We start from the raw sequence: 19,377 nt of genomic DNA on the forward strand, positions 1-19,377 counted from the left end.
ATGTAACTATTATTTTGAGTTCAACAAAGTGTGCCACAAGTTCATTTTTTTTTAAAAATGTGTTTAAAAAAACACAAGTGTTTTTTCTCCCCTACTAGGTACTCCTAGGTTTTTTCTTTTAGGCAACTCTCCTAGGTACTCCTAGGTGGCACGCCAGAGGCGGCGCCACCACTCGAACACTTGTCACTCTCCCCTCATTTCACAGTCCAACCTTCGATCCCGTCCGTCCATCAGCCCGCACGGACCTCGACGCACCACCCCCCCGCAGGTCGCATACCCTCCTCTTGTCCTTGACCTCCTCCGCCCTCTCTGGTCAGATCAAATCGAGCCTGCCCTTCTCGCTCGCGTCCCCACTCCATTTCCCTTTCCCCCGAGGAGGCTGCCGCCGTGACCTGAGAGCACACGCACGCACCATGTGGCGCCGCCTCCAAACCCTAGCCCCCGCCCTCCACCGCGCTGCCGCCGCAGCCGGCGCGGCCCCCTCCCCGGCCAGCGCCCGGGCCGCTCCCCTCTCCACGGCGGTCGCGGCCTTCCGCCGCACTGGGCCCCTCCTCTCTGGTAAGGCCCAACTGCCCCCTCCCCAGATCTCGTTGTCGTGGAGGTTCCTGGCGCTGATCGACTGGTGGATTGGCGTGTTTCTGCAGCGGACAAGCCGGCGGCGGCAGGGACGAGTGTGGAGGACGTCATGCCCATAGCCACGGGGTTGGAGCGCGAGGAGCTCGAGGCGGAGCTCCAGGTGAGATGGATTGGGCCTTGGGTTTGGAGATTCCGGCTGGAATGCCCCGTTTGGTTTGGTCCTTGGAATGGGCTGTAATTTCTCGATCTGGTTGTGGTTTCGCAGGGGAAGAAGCGCTTCGACATGGATCCTCCTGTCGGTCCCTTCGGTACCAAGGTGAGGCGTTAATACTATTATCTTGGTTGTCTGTGATTTGTTCATAATATGGCAAATGGGATCATACATGCTTGCTCTGTTTAGGTTCATCGGAGCACTTTGGTGACTAATTTATTGATTGATAGTTTAATGAATTGAGTGGGATGTATCGTGCATGTATCTTTCCAGTAATATTCTGTGATGTCCTGATGCACTTTGGAGATTTGTCTATGCACGCAGTTCATCAATATGCCATCATCCATCGGTGTAGAAACTCGTGGCTGTTCTATCTAATGGCTGCTGTGTTTAATTTTTCCTTGTTCCCTGTCTACCATAGCATCAATGGACAATGGTCACTTCATGCTGTTCGGTCAAATGATCATTATTTACCCCTGCCTTTGCTGGTTAATTTGTGATTTTATGAGTTATGACCAAGGGCGTAAACCTTATTCATGTGATTTTATGAGTTATGACAAAGGCTGTAAACCTTCTTCACTGGAAATTGCTACATTAGAAGGATCTCTGTTGCCTTAAACTTCTCTTATTAATGCATTAAGTACTGGTTCATTATCTTATGCATTTCATGGTTGCATGTGTGTGTGTGTGTGTGTGTGTGTGTGTATAGAGATATAATGTGCTGAAAACTTGATTTGTTTACACTATTAAGCAGTGTAATTCAAAAGCTGTTAGGCCCTGTTTGGCAACCCTCCGGTTTGCAGATCTGCCAACTCTGCAGGCGGGGCCTGCCTGGACGGTCCAGATACACGGAGTGAGATCTGTGGAGCACAGAGGTCCCACAGTACAAATTGCAGAGCACCAGAAATTGGGGTATATGAAGCAGCGTTTCACATTGTTGGAGAATATTACCCACAGTCCCGCCGATAAGTGGGAAAAAGTATTTCGCTTTCACTCCCCACCCGTGATGTGAACCAAACCCCTCTGCCTCCACTTACCTCCATGCCACAGATCTCTCCCTCTCATCCCCCTCTCCTTGCTCTTCACACAATGGCCGAGGACACCCAGAGTGTCAGCACCAAGGGCAGCCATCGCTGCCGGCAAATCATGAGGCATCTTTGACGATCCTCCCCGTGCAGAACCTTCCTAGGTGGCGCTCAGGCTGCAAATTGAATGCACCGACCACACAAGCTGTACGGCTAGCAGTAGTTTCCTCCGCCACCTCGCCGGTTTCTCCAGCCAGGAGCATCAAAGTTCCTGCTGTCGGAGTCCTTCCCCAGCCTCACCCTTCGCCACCCTGTGGAAGGCCCCGTGCACGGCGGGCACCTTGGCGAACGAGGGTGCACAACAGTCGACACGAGGCTGGAGGGCCTGGTTAAGAAGCGGCCATGAGGCCGGAGGTCCCGGTTAGGAGTGGGGCCGCAACAGACGTTGGTGAGCACGGTCGCGGTGGATCCGGCTCTGTGAGTGGTGGCTGTCGCGGCGGTGATGACGAGCCCGGAGGTGGAGTCGACTATCGTGAGGAGCTGCTTGTGCAGCAGCCTGCGCGGGAGCCGGAAATATATGTCCCTGGGGTTTCTCATGCGGGGAGGACAGGTCGGAGGTGGAGACGGTAGTTTTCCTTTTTTTTATCGGAAAGTTCTGGAAGATAGAGAATTCAGGGAGATGCTACTTGTTTGGCTCAAAGCGCTGGCCTGCCATCTGCCCCGAAGATGCCAGATGATATTTTATTTGGCTGCCAGCCCATACCACGAACCGGGAGATGGTATTTTGTCGGGCTGTCAGCCCAGGCCCAGAACCGGGAGCCGGAGCGAGGCAACCGAACGGAACACCGCTCGGCGTTTTCGTACGAGGAGTGAGATTCCAAAATTGGGAGCAGGAGTTGAGGATTTCGTGGCACTAGAGAACTCTGAACATGCCCTTACTCCTGGCTCATACGGTCATAACATAAGAGTTAATAATGTTTCCCCCAGCCAGTACAGTTTCTACAGTCATGACTTGTATGAAAACTCAGCTTTAGTCTGACAGCTTGTTTTCTGTTCCAAACAGAAGGCTGTGAATACCCGTCATAATATGTCCATGTGAATCTCTTAAGGCTCTTACTGCAAGCCCACTGATGCATATTTTCTGTTATGTGAGTTGTGATGTTATATTTTATATCTACTATTTCCAGAATGGAACATGCCGTGCCAAATTTTGTTGATTACATGGGGTAAACCAAAGTTACCAGGAATCCAGGACAAGAAACCGGATCACTAATGGTCTGTTTGGTTTGCTGCCCAGACTAGCCCTGCCAAATTATTGGTTGCCTATTTTTTTATTGTTTGCTTTGTTGCCTGAAATTTTGGTTACCAATGGGTGTACACCCCTCCCTCACAGATTTTTGCCAAATAGTTGGCCAAATGAGGGTGAGGAATTCCTTGGCCAAAAAATTGGCAAGCCAACTCATGCCAACATTTGGTAAGGCTAGTGTGGGTATCACCCAAACACACCCTAATCGCAGTGTGTTCGGTAAGCTAGTTCTGAACACGGTTACGTGACCCACATAAATCTGGGTTGATGACCCAATTACAGAGGTATATATATGGCTTGAACAGAAAATTGCGTTTTATTGATCACAGTGAAGCGCGCGCGCACACACACAAATATTCTAGCGAACATGACACATTGCAATAGCACACTGCAAGCTCCACAGAAACAGAATTCAGAACAGTAACAACGGCCCAAGCCACCTTGGCAGTACTGGTGGCAGTGGCTCCATCTCCCCTAACTCGTTTCTTTTCCTTAGCGCAAGAAACAGCACTCTTCTGTTCTCTGGGTGAAGCAGTAGTAGCAACGAAGGACTGGTTTAGTTGAAGGGACACTTGGGGGGAGGGGGGGCAATGAGCGCTCAGAGAGAGACGAGCAGAGGTGGCTGGATCTCAGAGAGGTAGGGAAAAGGGGAAAATGCAGAAAGCAATGGGATCGAACGGAGGCTGCGTGAGAGAGAGACGCATTATTTGGGCCAGCTCTAACTATTATACCTGCATCTTTCTGTGATTTATTTGTATTATGGAGATAGAATTTTCTGTGGATATCTGTTTGTTGTTTGCATGACCATGTACCCTACCTCGTGATTTATGGATCTCATATTTGATTTGTAAACCCCCATTGAAGATTGAACTCGATTCAGATAAAATGACGATCGTGAATCACGAACTGTGAATTTGGCAGCTATGATGTTGCATTGCAAACTTGAATATGTTGTGTAATTCAGGTAACCTGGGACTAGAGAGATATTAGGCTTTTGAGTGAATTGCATCTGAGTGTTTATGCAAATCCATTTTCCGTCAGTTCAGACTTTACCAGAACTTATGTGCATATTCAGACACCTTCCATGAATTTACTACAAATATGTTAGATTTGAGGGATGGGTCATGCTGACCTCGTGTCGCAGATTCCTTTTACTTTATCTGCTAATTCTGTGTGTTCACTTGACCTTTAATCTATACTTTGATGTTTGTCTGCCTTTTCCTTGTCTGTTTTCTTTTGTTGATGGAAAGTGGGAACTGACAAGTTCTCTATATTCCTTTTGTGTGCGTGTCTTTGTACTGTTCCAGAATTTTTAAGTTGCAGTTTCCATTGCATTGTCATGGTGGTTATGGTATGCGGATGCATTCTTCATTCTGTAGAAGATAAAATATTGTTTGACTATAAGTTCAGAACCTAAGGAATTGATCCATTGTTTCTTGTCAACTTCAGTGCCAGTTCTCTGCCATATTGTTCATTTCACTTTGATTCTGTACCTGCAGGAGGCACCAGCCGTCATTGAGTCCTATTTTGACAAGAGAATAGTAGGTTGCCCTGGTGATGAAGGAGGTACGCTGTTGTGGAACTGGTTCATCTGAGCTCTAAACTGCTAGATGTGGCAAGGATTGTATAACACTTATTGTGGTTGGTTTATTTGCAGAGGATGAGCATGACGTCATATGGTTCTGGTTGAAAAAAGATGAGCCACATGAATGCCCAGTCTGCTCACAATACTTTGTGGTAATTCACGTATTAATTTTAATTCAGTATATGCATTTGATGGCTAGTTTGTCTTGATAAAACATAGCATCAGCTGCCAGGCTATGTTGGTGTATTAGGTTTTGTAACAGACGTTTTGCTGCTTGATTTATGCAGCTTAAGGTCATTGGTGATGGTGGAAATCCAGATGGGCATGATGATGATGATGATGGTCATCACCACTAAGGATGCCTCGTGGTTCTGAAAATAAGAATTTTATGAGGCATATGATTTCGCTTACGCGTTCTAAGCACCAGACTGCTCCACGGCATCCTTGTTTATGAATATACATTTGGCCATCAAGCAGGCGGTAGTTGTCGCCTTAGGTTTTTTTGTGGAAACAAAACTCTTTTCAGATTTGTCCAGTGCATGTGTTATGGAGCATCATCAAATAAGAGATGACTGCAGAGAATTTTTACTTTTGCTACTGAGTGGCCATCGGGTGTGATGGACCTGACCAATTCAATCATGCAAGAATTTATGCTGTGCGGTTTGCAAAATTTCTGTTAAATTAACAGTTCCTCACCCATGCCTTGTTAATGAGTGCGTATAATAGCGCTCTCTACCCTGTACCGTTTCATCGCAATTGTTTTCTCAAAATGGCCTGGACTGACCCTTGGTTTAAGATGGAGAGTATGAATGAGCACTTAGCTTTTGAGATAAAATACCGTTCCCTTTAGATATCCTGTCTTACATGGGGAAAGGTTAGTAAATTGTAACGTTCGTTTGCGGTAAACGAAGGAATTGTCGATACCGGGAAATGATGTAATGTTTGTGGTGAAAGTTAGTTGATGTAATGTTTGTGGTGAAAGAAAGAATTGGCGATATCTTTGCAGTGCGAGATTTGCCAACCCAAGCTCATAACATAATAAGCTGCATAAATGTCCAGCTCCAACTTTTCACACAATATGCTGTGAACTCTCGGCAAAAAATCTTTTCCTCGTCGGTCTATCAAGATGTGTTGCATGGCAAGTTGGGTTTCTGAGTTTCTACCAACGAGCATACCTGGAAGAGAGGATCGCTTATCTTTGAGAGAATTCTTTATTTAACATCGTTTTAAAATTTGTTGCCTTATTTGACACTGAAAAAAAATGTCTTTCTTATTTAACACCGAGTCCAAATTTTATGCCTTTTATGACACTATCAGCTGCATGAGATCCACACCCTACCGCCCCGGATGTGCGGAGCCACCGGCACACAAGCTCCATGTGTGTAGTCAGAGTTAGTGCTTGTAATTTAACACCGTTAAGGCTTAAAATAGATAACAATTTTAATCACATATCGCCTTAGGGGCAAATAGGTCTTTTCAAGTGTCATAAAACACCGTTAAGGCTTAAACTGAATAAAAGTGTCGTAAAGGGCATAAATTTTAGACACGGTGTTGGATATGGAAGAAAAAGTTTCTCGGTGTCAAATAGGGAAACAACATCTAAAACAGTGTCATATAAGAATTTTTCTCTTTATCTTTACCTTTGCTCCTTTCTCTTTTCATCACCATATGGTCATCATTCCTTCAAAGATTGTTAAGTATCTCATTGCTCCTCAGTTTTTCTTGTTTGGGTTTCATTACTCCTCAGTTATTCCAGAAGAAGAGGATTAACTAAATGTAAACAATAATCTCGTATTTCATACCACCAAACATATCAACTCAAAGCATCTACAACCGTGGACATCAAATTCGGGTTCTCAAACGCCCGCGGACGAGAATTGAGCGCTAGCTGAATGGTAGGGGCACTGTCTTGTGCTCTAGGCCGCCGGGTTCAACCCCCACGAGGAGCGGATATTCAACTTGTTTCTCGCTCTTCTGTAAAAATACGCCGAGGGGTGCTTGCCCTTTTGGTCTTGTTTTTTTAAACGTCCGCGGACATATCCGGACGCGTCCACAGACAAAGATATATCACACTTCAAAATTCGTTCCCTTGCATCCAAACACCTCAAAGTTGATTCCACACTTCAAAATTTGTTTCCCTGCACCCAAACACCTCAAAGTTGATCCCTCAAATTCATACGAACCATGCAAAATAAAAACCTAGTACTACCCTACACTACTCATCATCGGAGATGTCCACTATCTTCGTGCTGGGCACCGAGTAGATGCTGTCCGCGACACCTCTGGCTCATCGTCATCGTCACTAGAGGCAAAGATTTCATCAATTTCCGCCCTTCGCTGGCGGGGGGAAGCGCCAGTTGGCCTCCACCGCAGCCTCCGACTGGATGGACTTCAGGATGGCGGTCAGCTCTACCGCCCCCTTCGCTTGGCGACCGCGAACTCCGCCATGGCGTCCTCCATGGCGAAGCCCGTAGCCGGCTCCGCCCTCTCCATTGGCTAGGGGCCCTGTTGTGCCTTCGACTGTTGTTCCTCCTCCTTCTTCTCCTCCTCCGGCTCTGGCGAGTGTCGGGGAACGTAGTATTTCAAAATTTTCCTATGATCACGCAAGATCTATCTAGGGATGCATAGCAACGAGAGGGAAGAGTGTGTCTACGTACCCTCGTAGACCGAAAGCGGAAGTGTTAAGAAACACGGTTGATGTAGTTGAACGTCTTCGCGATCCAACCGATCAAGTACCGAACGCACGACACCTCCGCGATCTGCACACGTTCACTCGATGACGTCCCTCGTACTCTTGATCCAGTTGAGGCCTAGGGAGAGTTTCTTCAGCACGACAGCGTGTTGACGGTGATGATGAAGTTACCGGCACAAGGCTTCGACTAAGCACTATGACGATATGACCGAGGTGTGTATATGTGGAGGGGGGCACCGCACACGGCTAAAACAATTGTCAACTTGTGTGTCTATGGGGTGCCGCCTCCCTCGTATACAAAGGAGGGGAGGAGGGGGCCGGCCGGCCCTCATGGTGCGCCCCAAGGGGGGATTCCTACTCCTACTAGGAGTAGGTTTTCCCCCTTTCCTAGTCCTAATAGGAGGGGGAAGGAAGGGGAAGAGGAGAGGAAGGAAAGAGGGGCCGGTCCCCTTCCCAATTCGGATTGGGCTTGGGAGGGAGGGGGCACCTCTTGGCCGCCTCCTCTCTCCCACTAAAGCCCATGTAGGCCCATTTAGCCCCCGGGGGTTTCTGGTAATGATACGTCCATTTTGCATCATGCTTTTATATCGATATTTATTGCATTATGGGCTGTTATTACACATTATTTCACAATACTTATGCCTATTCTCTCTTATTTTACAAGGTTTACATAAAGAGGAGAATGCCGGCAGCTGGGATTCTGGGCTGGAAAAAGAGCAAATATTAGAGACCTATTCTGCACAGCTCCAAAAGTCCTGAAACTTCATGGAAGTCAATTTCAGAATATATAAAAAATACTGAGCGCAAGAAGTTCACCAGGGGGGCCACACCCTGCCCACGACGGTGGGGGGCGCGCCCCCTACCTTGTGGGCCCCCTGGTGGCCCTCCGATGGCCATCTTCTGCTATATGGAGTCTTTCAATGAGGAAAAAATCATAAGCCATCTTCTCAGACGAAACTCCGCCGCCACGAGGCGGAACCAATTTAGGGCTCTGGCGGAGCTGTTCTGTCGGGGAAACTTCCCTCCGGGAGGGGTAAATCATTGCCATCGTCATCACCAACGCTTCTCGCATCGGGAGAGGGCAATCTCCATCAACATCTTCATCAGCACCATCTCCTCTCAAAACCCTAGTTCATCTCTTGTATCCAATTTTTGTCTCCAAGTCCGGGATTGGTACTAGTAGGTTGCTAGTAGTGTTAATTACTCCTTGTAGTTGATGCTAGTTGGTTTATTTGGTGGAAGATCATATGTTCAGATCCTATATGCATATTAATACCCCTCTGATTATGAACATGAATATGCTTTGTGAGTAATTACGTTTGTTCCTGAGGACATGGGAGAAGTCTTGCTATTAGTAGTCATGTGAATTTGGTATTCGTTCGATATTTTGATGAGATGTATGTTGTCTTTCCTCTAGTGGTGTTATGTGAATGTCGACTACATGACACTTCACCATTATTTGGGCCTAGGGGAAGGCATTGGGAAGTAATAAGTAGATGATGGGTTGCTAGAGTGACAGAAGCTTAAACCCTAGTTTATGCGTTGCTTTGCAAGGGGCTGATTTGGATCCATATGTTTCATGCTATGGTTAGGTTTACCTTAATACTTTTGTTATAGTTGCGGATGCTTGCAATAGAGGTTAATCATAAGTGGGATGCTTGTCCAAGTAAGGACAGTATCCAAGCACCGGTCCATCCACATACCAAATTATCAAAGTACCGAACGCGAATCATATGAACGTGATGAAAACTAGCTTGACGATATTCCCATGTGTCCTCGGGATCGCTTTTCTCTATATAAGAGTTTGTCCAGGCTTGTCCTTTGCTACAAAAAGGATTGGGCCACCTTGCTGCACTTTATTTAGTTTTGTTACTTGTTGCTCGTTACAAATTATCCTATCACAAAACTATCTGTTACCACTTATTTCAGTACTTGTAGAGAATACCTTGCTGGAAACCGCTTATCATTTCCTTCCACTCCTTGTTGGGTTCGACACTCTTACTTATCGAAAGGACTACGATAGATCCCCTATACTTGTGGGCCATCAAGACTCTTTTCTGGCGCTGTTACCGGGGAGTGAAGCGCCTTTGGTAGGTGGAATTTGGTAAGGAAAAATTTATATAGTGTGCTGAAATTTACTGTCACTTGTTACTATGGAAAGTAATCCTCTAAGGGGCTTGTTCGGGGTATCTTCACCCCGACCAGTAGGGCAAAGAGTTGCTCCTCAACCTACTGAACCTACTGAAAATGAAAATGTCTACTTTGAAATTCCTTCGGGTGTGTTAGAAAAACTGCTAGCTAATCTTTTTGCAGGAGATGGCAAAGCATCTTGATGAGCACCTAATATATGTAGATGAAGTTTGTGGATTATTTAAGCTTGCAGGTGTGCCCAGAGATGTTATTAAGAAGAAGGTCTTCCCTTTATCTCTAAAGGGAGACGCATCGACATGGTATAGGCTATGTGATGATACGGGGTCATGGAATTACAAACGATTGAAATTGGAATTTCATCAGAAGTTTTATCCTATGCATCTTGTTCATCCTGATCACAATTATATATATAATTTTTGGGCTCACGAAGGAGAAAGCATCGCTTAAGCTTGGGGAGGCTTAAATCAATGTTATATTCATGCCCCAATCATGAGCTCTCAAGAGAAATGATTATTCAAAATTTATATGCTCGGCTTTTTGATAACAATCGCACTATGCTCGATACTTCTTGTGCCAGCTCTTTTATGATGAAGACTATTGAATTCAAATGGGATTTATTGGAAAGAATTAAACGCAACTCTGAAGATTGGGACCTCGACAAAGGTAAGGAGTCAGGTATGACACCTAAGTTTGATTGTGTTAAATCTTTTATGGATACCGATGTTTTCCGTAAATTTAGCACTAAATATGGACTTGACTCTAAGATAATAGCTTCTTTCTGTGAATCTTTTGCTACTCATGTTGATCTCCCTAGGGAGAAGTGGTTTAAATATCATCCTCCCATAGAAGTAAAAGTAGCTGCACCTATTAAAGCTGAAGAAAAGACTGTCACTTATAATGATCCTATTGTTCCTACTACTTATGTTGAGAAACCACCTTTCCCTGTTAGGATAAAGGATCATGCTAAAGCTTCAACTGTGGTTCGTAAAAGCAATATTAAAACTTATACACCTCCTGAGCAAGTTAAAGTTGAACCTAATATTGCTATTGTTAAAGATCTCTTGTCTGATAATATTGATGGGCATGTTATTCATTTCCTTGATGAGACTGCTAGAATTGCCAAACCTTGTGCTAAAGATAAAAATAGATCTGTGGTAGGCATGCCTGTTATTTCTGTTAAAATAGGAGATCATTGTTATCATGGCTTATGTGATATGGGTGCTAGTGCTAGTGCAATACCTTACGACTTATACAAAGAAATTATGCATGATATTGCACCTGCTGAGATAGAAGATGTTGATGTCACAATTAAACTTGCCAATAGAGATACTATTTCACCAATGGGAATTGTTAGAGATGTTGAAGTCTTGTGTGGGAAAACTAACTATCCTACTGATTTTCTTGTTCTTGGTTCCCCACAAGATAGCTTTTGTCCCATTATATTTGGTAGACCCTTCTTGAACACAGTCAATGCTAAGATAGATTGCAAAAAGGATGTTGTTACTATCGGTTTAGATGATATGTCTCATGAATTTAATTTCTCTAAATTTAGTAGACAACATCGTGAAGAAGAATTACCTAGTAAGGATGAAATTATTGGTCTTGCTTCTATTACCGTACCTCCTAGTGATCCTTTAGAACAATATTCGCTAGACCATGAAAATGATATGTTTATGAATGAAAGAAGGGAATAGATGAAGTATTCTTTAAACAGGAACCTATTCTGAAACACAATTTGCCTGTTGAAATCCTAGGGGATCCTCCTCCACCCAAGGGTGATCCCGTGTTTGAGCTTAAACTGTTGCCTGATACTCTTAAATATGCTTATCTTGGAGAGAAAAAGACATATCCTGTTATTATTAGTGCTAAACTTTAAGAGCATGAGGAAGAGAGATTATTGAAAACTCTGAAGAAGCACCGTGCTGCTATTGGGTATACTCTTGATGATCTTAAGGGCATTAGTCCCACTCTATGTAACATAAAATAAATTTGGAAGAAGATGCTAAACCAGTTCATGATCATCAACGACGGCTGAATCCTAAAATGAAAGAAGTGGTAAGAAAGGAAATACTAAAGCTCCTTGAGGCAGGTATAATCTATCTTGTTGCTGATAGTCAGTGGATAAGTCATGTCCATTGTGTCCCTAAGAAGGGAGGTATTACTGTCGTTCCTAATGATAAAGATGAATTGATTCCTCAAAGAATTATTACAGGTTATAGGATGGTAATTGATTTACGCAAATTAAATAAGGCCACTAAAAAGAAACATTACCCCTTACCTTTTATCGATCAAATGCTAGAAAGATTATCCAAACATACACATTTTTTCTTTCTAGATGGTTATTCTGGTTTCTCTCAAATACATGTGTCAGCCAATGATCAATCAAAGACTACTTTTACTTGCCCTTTTGGTACCTTTGCTTATAGACGTATGCCTTTTGGTTTATGTAATGCACCTGCTACCTTTCAAAGATGCATGATGGCTATATTCTCTGACTTTTGTGAAAAGATTTGTGAGGTTTTCATGGATGATTTTTCCGTCTATGGATCCTCTTTTGATGATTGCTTAAGCAACCTTGACCGAATTTTGCAGAGATGTGAAGAAACTAATCTTGTCTTGAATTGGGAAAAGTGCCACTTTATGGTTAATGAAGGTATTGTCTTGGGGCATAAAGTTTGTGAAAGAGGTATTGAAGTTGATAAAGCCAAGGTTGATGCTATTGAAAAGATGCCATGTCCCAAGGACATCAAAGGTATAAGAAGTTTCCTTGGTCACACCGGGTTTTATAGGAGGTTCATTAAGGACTTGTCCAAAATTTCTCAGCCTCTGACTAATTTATTAAAAAAAGATATACCATTTTTTTCCGATGATGATAGCGTAGAAGCATTTGAAATACTTAAGAAAGCATTAATCTCTGCACCTATTGTTCAACCACCTGATTGGAATTTACCCTTTGAAATTATGTGTGATGCTAGTGATTATGCCGTAGGTGCTGTTCTAGGGCAGAGAGTTGATAAGAAATTAAATGTTATTCAATATGCTAGTAAAACTCTAGACAATGCTTAGAGAAATTATGCTACTACTGAAAAAGAATTCTTAGCAGTTGTATTTGCTTGTGATAAGTTCAGACCTTATATTGTTGATTCTAAAGTAACTATTCACACGGATCATGCTGCTATTAAATATCCTATGGAAAAGAAACATGCTAAACCTAGACTTATTAGATGGGTTCTCTTGCTACAAGAATTTGATTTGCATATTATTGATAGAAGGGAGCTGAGAACCCCGTTGCAGACAACTTGTCTAGGTTAGAAAATGTTCTTGATGACCCACTACCTATGGATGATAGCTTTCCTGATGAACAATTAAATGTCATAAATGCTTCTCACACTGCTCCATGGTATGCTGATTATGCTAATTACATTGTTGCTAAATTTATACCACCTAGTTTCACATACCAGCAAAAGAAAAAGTTCTTGTATGATTTGAGACATTACTTTTGGGATGACCCACATCTTTATAAAGGAGTAGATGGTGTTATTAGATGTTGTGTACCTGAGCATGAAAAGGAACATATCCTATGCAAGTGTCACTCTAAGGCTTATGGAGGACACCACGCTGGAGACAGAACTGCACACAAGGTATTGCAATCCGGTTTTTATTGGCCTACTCTCTTCAAGGATGCCCGTAAGTTTGTCTTATCTTGTGATGAATGTCAAAGAATTGGTAATATTAGTAGACGTCAAGAAATGCCTATGAATTATTCACTTGTTATTGAACCATTTGATGTTTGGGGCTTTGATTATATGTGACCTTTTCCTGCCTCTAATGGATATACACATATTTTAGTTGCTGTTGATTACGTTACTAAGTGGGTAGAAGCTATTCCTACTAGTAGTGCTGATCATAACACCTCTATTAAGATGCTTAAAGAAGTTATTTTTCCAAGGTTTGGAGTCCCTAGATATTTAATGACTGATGGTGGTTCACATTTTATTCATGGCGCTTTCCGTAAAATGCTTGTTAAGTATGATGTTAATCATAGAATTTCATCTCCTTATCACCCACAGTCTAGTGGTCAAGTAGAATTGAGCAATAGAGAACTCAAATTAATTTTGCAAAAGACTGTTAATAGATCTAGAAAGAATTGGTCCAAGAAACTTGATGATGCATTATGGGCCTATAGAACTGCATATGAAAATCCTATGGGTATGTCTCCGTATAAAATGGTTTATGGAAAAGCATGTCACTTACCTCTCGAACTAGAACATAAGGCTTATTGGGCTATTAAAGAGCTCAACTATGATTTCAAACTTGCCGGTGAGAAGAGGTTATTTGACATTAGCTCACTTGATGAATGGAGAACCCAAGCCTATGGGAATGCCAAGTTATTGAAAGAAAAAGTTAAAAGATGGCATGACAAAAGAATACAAAAGTGTGAATTTAATGTAGGTGATTATGTATTGCTATACAACTCTCGTTTAAGATTTTTTGCAGGAAAATTTCTCTCTAAATGGGAAGGTCCTTACGTTATCGAGGAGGTCTATCGTTTCGGTGCCATAAAAATCAACAACTTCGAAGGCACAAATCCGAAGGTGGTGAACGGTCAAAGAATCAAACATTATATCTCAGGTAATCCTATAAATGTTGAAACCAATGTTATTGAAACCGTAACCCTGGAGGAATACATAAGAGAAACTTTCTGGAACATTTCAGACTCCGAAAAGGAAGAGGTATGTGGTACGGTAAGTAAACCGACTCCAAAACAGTTCTAATGGCGATTTTCTTCCGTTTTGGAATATTTAGAAAAATAGAAAAATAAGAAGTAGTCCGGGAAGGACACGAGGGCTCCACGAGGGTGGAGGGCGTGCCCCCTACCTCGTGGGCACCTCGTGTGCTCTCCGGACTCCGTTTTCTTACACGTTACGTATTTTGGTCGGTAAAAATTCATTATATAATCCCCTAGAGGTTTTGACTCCTGTATCACGCAAATATATCCTGTCTTTGTTTCGGGCTGTCCTGCTGCAGATTAGAGCAACATGTCGTCCCAGGATTCGGAAGGAGAAAGCTATGTGGGTGACTACCTTGCAGATCCTAAGGTCTATGGGTATGTGGAGCATTGTGGTTGGACTACGGAAGAAGAAGAGGACTATGAACCAAAGGGAAGGGAGGAGACGAGCTCAGAAGAAGATGAAGTCCCATTACCTCAACCTAGGGACATGCGTGTGGAGTTCAAAAAGTCAAGCCTCCCGGATAGAGTAAAGAAACCTAAGATCGAGTTTATCCCTTTTTGCCTCTTGTAGGAAAACAAGCAGGAACTATGCAAAAAGATACTAAGCCTGGAGCAGGAGATCGAGGACCTAAGGGACCAAAACTCTGTCCTCAAGCGCAAATTAAGGAAGAAGCCTATGCCATCAACAAAAACATCACCTTCTTCACCAGCAAAGAAGAACTGAGTATCTGGTATGGGCACTCCCCTTGGCAACTGCCAAGCTTGGGGGAGTGCCCCGGTATCGTATCACCATCACTTTTATCTTTATCGTTTTTCTTAGTTCGATCCTTTTGGTAATATTTTGATCTAGTAGAATAAAAGCTTTTAGTATGATCTAGTTGTGAGTTTTGCTTTATGATCCTTCTATGTAACCGAGTCCGTGAGCTATATATAATAAAGATTAGTGTTGAGTCAAGGGCTTGACTATTTTGCCATGATCTTGAGTGAATAAAAGAAAAGAGAAAGAATAAAAAGAATAAAAGAGATCATATGGATCTTATGGAGAGTAATGAGCTCACATAGAAAGAGTATGATGAATAAAAGTTGTTGAGAGTTGACAAACATAGTTTTGGTCATCGTTGCAATTAATAGGAAGTAATAAAGAAAGAGAGGTCTTCACATATAAATATACTATCTTGGACATCTTTTATGATTGTGAGCACTCATTAAAATATGACATGCTAAAGAGTTGACGTTGGACAAGGAAGACAACGTAATGGGTTATGTTTTCTTGCATCTGAGATAAATCATATTGTTTGGATCATCCAACATGATTGAGCTTGCATTTCCCCCTCATGATAGCCAAATTCTTTGCACCAAGTAGAGATACTACTTGTGCTTCCAAACACCCTTAAACCAGTTTTGCCACGAGATTCCACCATACCTACCTATGGATTGAATAAGATCGTTCAAGTAAGTTGTCATCGGTGCAAAGCAATAAAAATTGCTCTTTAAATATGTATGACTTATTAGTGTGGGAGAAAATAAGCTTTATACGATTGTGTGATATGGAAGAAATAAAAGCGATAGACTGCATAATAAAGGTCCATATCACAAGTGGCAATATAAAGTGATGTTCTTTCGCATTAAGATTTTGTGCATCCAACCATAAAAGCGCATGACAACCTCTGCTTCCCTCTGCGAAGGGCCTATCTTTTACTTTTATCTCCTACCTTACATAAGAGTCATGGTGACCTTCACCCTTCCTTTTTACATTTTATCTTTTGGCAAGCACAACATGTTGGAAAGATCCTGGTATATATGGCTAATTGGATGTGAGCTTTCATGAACTATTATTGTTGACATTACCCTTGAGGTAAAACGTTGGGAGGCAAAACTATAAGACCCTATCTTTCTCTGTGTCCGATTGAAACTCCATACCCATAAGTATTGCGTGAGTGTTAGCAAAAGACTATATAATAGTTGAGTATGTGGACTTGCTGAAAAGCTCTTATATATTGACTCTTTCCTATGTTATGATAAATTGCAATTGCTCCAATGACTGAGGTTATAGTTTGTTAGTTTTCAATGAAGTTTATGGTTCATACTTGAAATTGTGATTGAGTTATTACTCTAGCATAAGAGATCATATGACAAGAATTATATAAGTTGCTATTCTAAGAATGATCATGATGCCCTCATGTCCGTATTTTATTTTTATCGACACCTCTATCTCTAAACATGTGGACATATTTTTCGATTTCGGCTTTCACTTGAGGACAAGCGAGGTCTAAGCTTGGGGGAGTTGATACATCCATTTTGCATCATGCTTTTATATTGATATTTATTGCATTATGGGCTGTTATTACACATTATGTCACAATACTTATGCCTATTCTCTCTTATTTTACAAGGTTTATATAAAGAGGGAGAATGCCGACAGCTGGGATTCTGGGCTGGAAAAGGAGCAAATATTAGAGACCTATTCTGCACAGCTCCAAAAGTCCTGAAACTTCACGAAAGTCAATTTTAGAATATATAAAAACTACTGAGCGCAAGAAGTTCACCAGGGGGGCCACACCCTGCCCACGAGGGTGGGGGGCGCGCCCTACCCCTTGGGCGTGCCCCCTACCTCGTGGCCCCCCTGGTGGCCCTCTGATGGCCATCTTCTGCTATATGGAGTCTTTGATGAGGAAAAAATCATAAGCCATCTCCTCGGACGAAACTCCGCCGCCACGAGGCGGAACCTTGGCGGAACCAAACTAGGGCTCTGGCGGAGCTGTTATGCCGAGGAAACTTCCCTTCGGGAGGGGGAAATCATCGCCATCATCATCACCAACGCTCCTCTCATTGGGAGAGGGCAATCTCCATCAACATCTTCATCAGCACCATCTCCTCTCAAAACCCTAGTTCATCTCTTGTATCCAATTCTTGTCTCCAAGTCCGGGATTGGTACTAGTAGGTTGCTAGTAGTGTTAATTACTCCTTGTAGTTGATGCTAGTTGGTTTATTTGGTGGAAGATCATATGTTCAGATCCTATATGCATATTAATACCCCTCTGATTATGAACATGAATATGCTTTGTGAGTAATTACGTTTGTTCCTGAGGACATGGGAGAAGTCTTGCTATTAGTAGTCATGTGAATTTGGTATTCGTTTGATATTTTGATGAGATGTATGTTGTCTTTCCTCTAGTGGTGTTATGTGAATGTCGACTACATGACACTTCACCATTATTTGGGCCTAGGGGAATGCATTGGGAAGTAATAAGTAGATGATGGGTTGCTAGAGTGACAGAAGCTTAAACCCTAGTTTATGCGTTGCTTCGGAAGGGGCTGATTTGGATCCATATGTTTCATGCTATGGTTAGGTTTACCTTAATACTTTTGTTGTAGTTGCGGATGCTTGCAATAGAGGTTAATCATAAGTGGGATGCTTGTCCAAGTAAGGACAGTACCCAAGCACCGGTCCACCCACATACCAAATTATCAAAGTACCAAACGCGAATCATATGAACGTGATGAAAACTAGCTTGACGATATTCCCATGTGTCCTCGGGAGCGCTTTTCGCTATATAAGAGTTTGTCCAGGCTTGTCCTTTGCTATAAAAAGGATTGTGCCACCTTGTTGCACTTTATTTAGTTTTGTTACTTGTTGTTCGTTACAAATTATCCTATCACAAAACTATATGTTACCACTTATTTCAGTACTTGTAGAGAATACCTTGCTGGAAACCGCTTATCATTTCCTTCTGCTCCTTGTTGGGTTCGACACTCTTACTTATCAAAAGGACTACGATAGATCCCCTATACTTGTGGGTCACCAGGTAACCCCCCGGTACTCCGGTATATGCCCGAACTTATCTGAAACCTTTCTGGTGTCCAAACATAACCTTCCAATATATCAATCTTCATGTCTCGGCCATTTCGAGACTCCTCGTCATGTCCATGATCACATTCGGGACTCCAAACTACCTTCAGTACATCAAAACACATAAACTCATAATATCGATCGTCATCGAACGTTAAGCGTGCAGACCCTACGAGTTCGAGAACTATGTAGACATGACCGAGACTCATCTTCGGTCAATAACCAATAGCGGAACCTGGATGCTCATCTTGGTTCCTACATATTCTACGAAGATCTTTTCGGTCAAACCGCATAACAACATACGTTGTTCCCTTTGTCATCGGTATGTTACTTGTCCGAGATTCGATCATCGGTATCATCATACTTAGTTCAATCTCATTACCGGCAAGTCTCTTTACTCGTTCCGTAATGCAACGTCCTGCAACTAACTCATTAGTCACATTGCTTGCAAGGCTTATAGTGATGTGCATTACCGAGAGGGCCCAGAGATACCACTCCGACAATCGGAGTGACAAATCCTAAACTCGATCTATGCCAACTCAACAAACACCATGGAGACACCCGTAGAGCATCTTTATAATCACCCAGTTACGTTGTGATGTTTGATAGCACACTAAGTGTTCCTTGCTACCTATTGAGCACTGCGTTGGTTTTCCCCGAAGAGGAAGGGATGATGCAGCAAAGTAGCGTAAGTATTTCCCTCAGTTTTTGAAAACCAAGGCATCAATCCAGTAGGAGGTGCTACCTCTTGAGCTTGCATTGGTTTTCCCCGAAGAGGAAAGGATGATGCGGCAGAGTAGCGTAAGTATTTCCCTCAGTTTTTGAGAACCAACGTATCAATCCAGTAGGAGGCCACGCGCAAGTCCCTTGTACCTACACAACACAAAGAGCTCAACGCAACCAACGTGATTAGGGGTTGTCAATCCCTTCACGGTCACTTACGAAAGTGAGATCCGATAGATAATATTTTTGGTATTTTTGATATAAAGATGCAAAGTGAAAATTAAAAGGCAAAGTAAAAACGAAGCAAGATTAAAGTGATGGAGATTGATATGATGAGAATAGACCCGGGGCCATAGTTTCACTAATGGCTTCTCTCAAGAGCATAAGTTTTCTACGGTGGGTGAACAAATTACTGTTGAGCAATTGACAGAATTGAGCATAGTTATGAGAATATCTAGGCATGATCATGTATATAGGCATCACGTCTGTGACAAGTAGATCGAAACGATTCTGCATCTACTACTAT

The 19,377-nt window shown here is 42.7% G+C and overlaps 1 protein-coding gene across 1 annotated transcript; it reads left to right on the forward strand.

Annotated features, from left to right (window-relative positions):
• Window positions 1-307: 307 nt before the first annotated feature.
• LOC119268362 (putative cytochrome c oxidase subunit 5b-like) lies at window positions 308-5,398 on the forward strand. Its single transcript, XM_037549976.1, has 6 exons — window positions 308-558; window positions 645-736; window positions 842-892; window positions 4,618-4,684; window positions 4,776-4,855; window positions 4,991-5,398. Exons 1-6 carry the CDS (start codon window positions 414-416, stop codon window positions 5,057-5,059), a joined length of 504 nt encoding a protein of 167 aa, XP_037405873.1. The 5' UTR covers window positions 308-413; the 3' UTR covers window positions 5,060-5,398.
• Window positions 5,399-19,377: the final 13,979 nt, after the last annotated feature.

The sequence above is a fragment of the Triticum dicoccoides genome, chromosome 3A, assembly GCF_002162155.2.
Source record: "Triticum dicoccoides isolate Atlit2015 ecotype Zavitan chromosome 3A, WEW_v2.0, whole genome shotgun sequence".
NCBI classification, from domain to species: domain Eukaryota; kingdom Viridiplantae; phylum Streptophyta; class Magnoliopsida; order Poales; family Poaceae; genus Triticum; species Triticum dicoccoides.

What these genes read in the sequence shown, in the direction of transcription:
- LOC119268362 (XM_037549976.1), top strand. Translation starts at nt 414, where the DNA reads ATGTGGCGCCGCCTCCAAACCCTAGCCCCCGCCCTCCACCGCGCTGCC. An exon ending in CACTGGGCCCCTCCTCTCTG is followed by an intron (nt 559 to 644) that starts GTAAGGCCCAAC and finishes GTGTTTCTGCAG; the next exon opens with CGGACAAGCCGGCGGCGGCA. An exon ending in TTGCCCTGGTGATGAAGGAG is followed by an intron (nt 4,685 to 4,775) that starts GTACGCTGTTGT and finishes GTTTATTTGCAG; the next exon opens with AGGATGAGCATGACGTCATA.